The sequence below is a fragment of the Prionailurus viverrinus genome, chromosome E1 (genome assembly GCF_022837055.1).
Source record: "Prionailurus viverrinus isolate Anna chromosome E1, UM_Priviv_1.0, whole genome shotgun sequence".
Taxonomy (NCBI): domain Eukaryota; kingdom Metazoa; phylum Chordata; class Mammalia; order Carnivora; family Felidae; genus Prionailurus; species Prionailurus viverrinus.
This window is the reverse complement of record NC_062574.1, coordinates 15,123,939-15,130,385: the sequence shown is the minus strand read 5'-3', so window position 1 is coordinate 15,130,385 and position 6,447 is coordinate 15,123,939. Positions and strand designations below refer to the sequence as shown.

The 6,447-nt window shown below is 46.3% G+C and overlaps 1 protein-coding gene across 1 annotated transcript in view; it reads right to left on the bottom strand.

The window, feature by feature from the left end:
• The window catches only part of PITPNA (phosphatidylinositol transfer protein alpha), a 41,019-nt gene that overhangs the window by 3,010 nt on the left and 31,562 nt on the right, over nt 1–6,447 (bottom strand). The window contains exon 11 of the mRNA XM_047832180.1: nt 656–724. Coding sequence (XP_047688136.1) covers nt 680–724 — 45 coding nt within the window. The 3' untranslated portion in view covers nt 656–679. The remainder of the gene's footprint in view (nt 1–655; nt 725–6,447) is intronic.

Sequence of the window (6,447 nt, the reverse complement as noted above, 5' to 3'; positions counted from 1 at the left end):
AGGTATGTAGGGCCCTGGGGGCTAAGAGAAGGACAGGGCTTGGGCAAGAGTGACAGCATTAAACAAGGAACATCTCATTCCGGTCCTATGACCTGGGCAGAAATACTCTCCAAGCATCTGAAAGATGCTGCCTCTGATGAGGACAGCTACTTAGTATGGGATCAGGAGGTCTAAAGAACAAGGAAACGATACCCCAGACACAATGATGGACCCTAGGAAAAGCTGTCTGGCCCGCAGATTTTCCAAGGGTGGGGCAGGTAATGCTGGCCTGGGAGCTAGGAACGAGCTCAGGGGCATAGGGGGCACCCCGCAATGCCAGCTGCAACTTGACACGACTCTAGCTATGACAGGGAGAGGAATTAGTTGCAGATAAGCTTCAAATCTGTATCTACCAACACAGCCCCACTCCTCACCCCCAGGTCCATGTGTCTGGGCCGTTCATTATAAAATCACATATCCCTGAAATGTCCTAATAGTCACAGGATCTTTCAGTGGAGGGCTGAGAGCTGTTTAGCATGGCAGCCATCGTTATCAGTGGAGGGCAGGATGATGAACGAAGTGTGCTTCCTGACTCCACAGCGAGCTGCTGAGGCCCCGAGGACCCAAACTGGCTTTCACGTCTATGACATGCAAAGGGAGGGTATTCGGTACATACAGTGCAGAAGGGGGAGGGGTGGCTTTAGTCATCTGCGGTCATTCCTTTCACTGGGTCCTTTTGTCTCATCTGGAACAGAAAAAAACAGGGAAAACTGAAGGCTCTTGCTGCTGATGGAACTCCAACACAAATACATTCCGCCTTCTCTTCAGTCCTGCCAATGAAGAGGGTGGAGCATTTTTTGTTCACAAAGCTAATCAGAAGAGAATTCTGCATACATACGGCCAAAGCCCTACCATGGATAGCTCCGTGTCACTGGTCCCACTGTCCAGGATTTCTGTTCCTCGCCCTGCATCCCAGTGCTGGGGTATAGCTCTTAAGCTCCTCTCTTTCTTCATTCATTCATTCAACAAATATCTATGAAGCAACTCCTTTGTGCTAGAAACTGCACAAAACTGCTTCAGGCCTGAGGATTCAACAGTGAACCAGGGAGAGACCAAGTCTCTCCTCCCGGTGCTTACATCCTGGGGCAAAGTGAGGGAGAACAAACCGATATGTCAGGTGGGGCCAAGGGCTGTTTGGATGGAGCATGACCCTGGAGAAGCGAGTTGTGGAAGGTCTCTGACAAGTGACATTAAGTAGAGACCGGCAGGAAGCGAGGTGGCAAGTCCTGTGGCTCCCTGGAGGGGGCAGGTGGAGGGAAGGGCAATTCCCTTTCCTGGGCTCTGCTGAGGGGCTCCGCGCCATCGGTCAGATGGGCAGAGCGTGGCACGAGAAGGCGGGGCTTGAAAGTGCAGGGGGGGTTAGATCTCAGCAGAAGCGTGAGGCTGCCGGGAAACAGGATGGGGTCTTCTCTGGAAGCCCTGAGTGGCCCCTGTCAGCTGCAACTTCCAAGCAGAAGTGGACACAACTTCTCGTGGGGAGACTGTGGAGGTGATCTCCCTCAAATCCTTTCCAGCTTGCAAGTTCCACTCTATTTGCAGCATGCCTGCAACACATGCGTATTTTAACTTCCCATCAGATATTTCTTCACTATCCACGAGTGTTCTGCTCAACTCTCATTCTTCATTCATTCAACAAATTGTGAGCACCTCAGAGAATGGGCCTCTGGAGTCAAACTGCCTGGATTGTATTCTGGCGCCATCACCACATGTGACCCTGAACAAGTTACCTCACTGCACTCTAAGCCTCAGTGCCTGTGATAATAAAATGAAGATAATAAAAGCGACTACGTCGTGGGGCTGTAGAAAATGAAGTAAAGGTGTTCATGCAGAGTACTTAGTGCGGTAGAGTGCTGGCCCGGAGTATGCGCTCAGTCCACCCCACCTGGGATCTCTGCAGCACCCTGCAGTAAAGGGAGGGGGGGGGGTGCCCACAAGCTCCGAGGAAACTGGACTTCTACGCTTCCTCCTCAGAGTTCTGTTTCGTTCGCTAAAACTTTAACACTGCCACGCCTGCAGAGATTCTACCTCAGAAGCAGCAGTTCTCCACTAGGACATATTTTCAAAATACTCTTCCCGCCACATTTGGAACTCGTGTCCATTTTTCACACTCCCTGCTTTCCCCCAATTATTACACTCAGTGAATCCATGTGGAACCTGGACATGGTTAAAAAAAAAAAAAAAAAAAAAAAAATTCTCCTGGAGGTTCCGATATTCATTCCCTGTTGACAACTTTTACTGGAATGACATCAAATGTCTCAGCTTGGTCTTTTGGGCCAGTTTCCTACTTGAGCAAAAGAATTGCCCAGACTGCTTGTTGTAGATTCTTGGACCCAAGACCTGATAAGTCAGAACCTACAGGAGACAGACAATAAGTGAGTCATCAAATCAGTCAGTCTTACATGCCTCACTTACCATCCCCAGCAAAGATCCTCTGTGCCAAACAGGAAGATCCGTTTTCTGACACGAAGCCAGTATGTGCTTATTCCTACCTCCACCTGAGTGCCTATCCCCTGTCGATTTGCTCTAAACTCACTTTCACAAATGATGACTTTTGATTTTTACTGCTTCTGTAAATTCAGTTATCTATATCAATTAATGCCTGTTAATATATTACTTTATAGGAGTTTAACAAATTCAAGATTTTCCAACATGATAGAAATCTGTTAAGGATAAAGGCACTGTTTAAAAAAAATTTTTTTTAATGTTTATTTATTTTTGAGACAATGCAAGAGACAGAGTGCAAGCAGCGGAGGGGCAGACAGAGGGAGACACAGAATCTGAAGCGGGCTCCAGGCTCCAAGCTGTCAGCCCAGAGCCCAACGCGGGGCTCGAACTCACGAACCGTGAGATCATGACCTGAGCCGAAGTCAGATGCTTAACCGACTGAGCCACTCAGACGCCCCACTGTTATGTTTTTAAAAAGAGAAAAAGTTTACCTTGTAGTATTAGGCTGGAATTGGAAGTATTTGTGTGAACATACACGTAAGACAGATATGGAAATAACTACAGATGTGAAAGTTCCTCAGCTCTGTCCTATGAGAAGGCCTGGGGGCAGCAACAGCCCAGCAGTAACGAGCACACCCAGGACCCTTCACTGAAAGGAACCAGGGCTCCTTAGAGACATGGTCCCAGGGCTGTGTCAGGAAAAGAAAAAGACAACCCCCTGATGCCTTGTGCTTTGAGTGGACAGAGGTAACCTGAGCAGTAAGTGGACAGAAAGACAGCTACAATGCAATGAAAGGACACCAAATCTATGACATTCTGGCCTAAAATATATAAACTGGATCTAATCCTGCAGAATCATTGCATAAACCCAAACTGAAAGACATTTTACATGATGATTTGCCTATGCCTATAACCTTCAAAAATGTCAAGGTCATGGAAGTCCAGGAAAACTGAGGAATTGCATCAGAGTGAAAGAGACTAGAAGGGTACAGTGTGTGACACTGGGCTGTATCCGCTCGAAAGGACAGAAGTCTCTGGGGAGCCTGGGTGGCTCAGTCAGTTAAGCATCCGACTCTTCATTTTGGCTCAGGTCATGATCTCACAGTGTGTGAAATTGAGCACTGTGTTGGGATTCTCTCCCTCTCTCTCTGCCCCTCCACTGCTCTCTCTCTCTCAAGATAAATAAATAGGGGTGCCTGGGTGGCTCAGTTAAATGCCCAACTTTTCATCTCAGCTGGGATCATGATCTTGCAGTTCCTGGGGCTGAGCCCTCTGTCGATGCAGAGCTGCTTGCGATTCTCTCTCTGCCCCTCCCCGGCGCTTTCTCTCTCTCTCTCAAAGAAAGAAATAAACTTAAAAAAAAAAAAAAAAACACTTAAAAGGAATGAGGTCTCTGTGTAAGGGGGCATACAAGAGTTCTTTGTGTTTTTCTTGTCATTTTCTCTAAGTTTGAAACTCTTTCAAACTAATTTTTATTTATTTATTTTAATTTTATTTTTAAAAAAAAAATTTTTTTTTCAACGTTTATTTATTTTTGGGACAGAGAGAGACAGAGCGTGAACGGGGGAGGGGCAGAGAGAGAGGGAGACACAGAATCGGAAACAGGCTCCAGGCTCTGAGCCATCAGCCCAGAGCCTGATGCGGGGCTCGAACTCCCGGACCGCGAGATCATGACCTGGCTGAAGTCGGACGCTTAACCGACTGCGCCACCCAGGCGCCCCTATTTATTTTAATTTTAGAGAGAGAGAGCACATGCATGCAGGGAAGAGGGGCAGGGGGAGAGAATCTTTTAAAAAAAAATTTTTTTTTAACGTTTTTATTTATTTTTGAGACAGAGAGAGACAGCATGAACGGGGGAGGGTCAGAGAGAGGGAGACACAGAATCTGAAACAGGCTCCAGGCTCTGAGCTGTCAGCACAGAGCCCGACGCGGGGCTCGAACTCATGGACCGCGAGATCGTGACCTGAGCCGAAGTCGGCCGCTTAACCGACTGAGCCACCCAGGCGCCCCAAGAGAATCTTAAGCAGACTCCACGCTCAGTGTGGAGCCAGACACAGGGCTCTATCCCATGACCCTGGGATCATGACCTGAGCCAAAATCAAGAGTTGGCCACTCAACCAACTGAGCCACCCAGGTGCCCGTCAAAATAAATTAAAAAATAATAATAATAAAATATAGCTGATGTACAATATTATGTTAGTTTCTGTGTACAACACAGTGATTCGACAATTAGATACATTAGGAAATGTTCACCATGTGAGTGTAGTCGCCATTGGTCACATACAAAATTATTCCACTACTATTGACTGTATTACCTGTGCTGTATTTTTCATCCTGTGACTTTTTTTTTTTTTAAGTTCGTTTAAGTGTGAACAGGGGAGGGGCAGAGAGAGAGAGAGAGAGAGAGAGAGAGAGAGAGAGAGAGAAAGAGAATCCCAAGCAGGCTCTGCATTGTCAGCACAGAGCCCAACGTGAAGCTCAAACTCACAAATTATGAGATCATGACCCGAGCTGAAATCAAGAGTCAGATGCTTAACTGACTGAGCCACCCAGGGTCCCCGTGACCTACTTATTTTATAACTGTTTCACCCACCTCCCAATCCACCCTCCCCTCTGGGAACTACTAGTTTGTTCTCTATATTTGAGGCTCTGTTTCTCTTGTTTGTTCATTTGTTTTGTTTTTTAGATTCCACCTATCAGTGAGATTATATGGTATTTGTCTTTTTCTGTCTGACTTATTTCACTTAGTGTAATACCCTTTAGGGTCCATCCATGTTGTCACAATGCAAGATTTCATTCCCTTTTATGGCTGAGTCGTATGCCATCCATTTTATTTACACACACACACACACACACACACACACACACACACACCACATCTTCTTTATCCATTTATCTATTGATGGACACTTAGGTTGTTTCCATATCTCAGCTCAAAATAAATTTTTTTAAAAACACAAAAAAGAATTCATTAACTGTTTGCTCACTAATGACCATTCACATAAATTTTTGATTTGAGAGAGGCTAAGATTTAGTACCAGAGGAGCAAAGCTCCTTGGGCCCCAACTAGATCCATGTATACCCTCAGAGTTTATTGCCTTGCTTTAATTTACTAAAGCCAGGTCCTGTTTCCTACGGCTTAAGATGCAACTTCCTATCAGAGACCATGATAGCTTCCCCTACTCTCAGAGACAAGGTCACCTCAGAGGGTGCCACTGAAATAAAAATGCATTATTTCATTCTTCTAACGAAATGCTCTAAGAATGCTTATTTCCTGTTTCTTGGGGCCTGTATAACACTGAGAGGTTTTATCTGATGTTTGTTCTTCCGATCAAGCTACCGAAGGCTGGCTATGTAGACGCATATAGTCCAGGAATATGAAAATAGAAACTCCAATCCTGGTTTGTTTGTTTTGTTTGAGAAAAAGAGAGATCATGTGTGCACGCACACGTGCGCAAGCAAGGGAGAGGGGCGGCAGGAGAGAGAGAATCTTAAGCAGGCTCCACGCTGAGTGCAGAGCCTGATACAGGGCTCAGTCCCAAGACCCTGGGGTCGATCATGACCTGAACAGAAATCAGCAGTTGGATGCTCATCTGACTGAGCCATGTCAGTTGGCATCCCCTGGTTTGTTTGTTTTTTAATTTTTATTTTAATGTTTATTTTTGACAGAGAGAGAGAGACAGAGCATGAGCGGGGGAGGGACAGAGAGAGAGGGAGACAGAATCTGAAGCAGGCTCCAGGCTCCGAGCTGTCAGCACAGATCCCGACGTGGGGCTCAAACTCACCGAGTGCAAGATCATGACCTGAGCTGACCCCTCCCGTTTGTTTTTTTTAATATTTTTATTTATTTTTGAGAAAGAGAGAGAGACAGAGCATGAGCAGGGGAGGGGCAGAGAGAGAAGAAGACACAGAATCTGAAGCAGGATCCAGGCTCTGAGCTGTCAGCACAGAGCCTGACGCGGG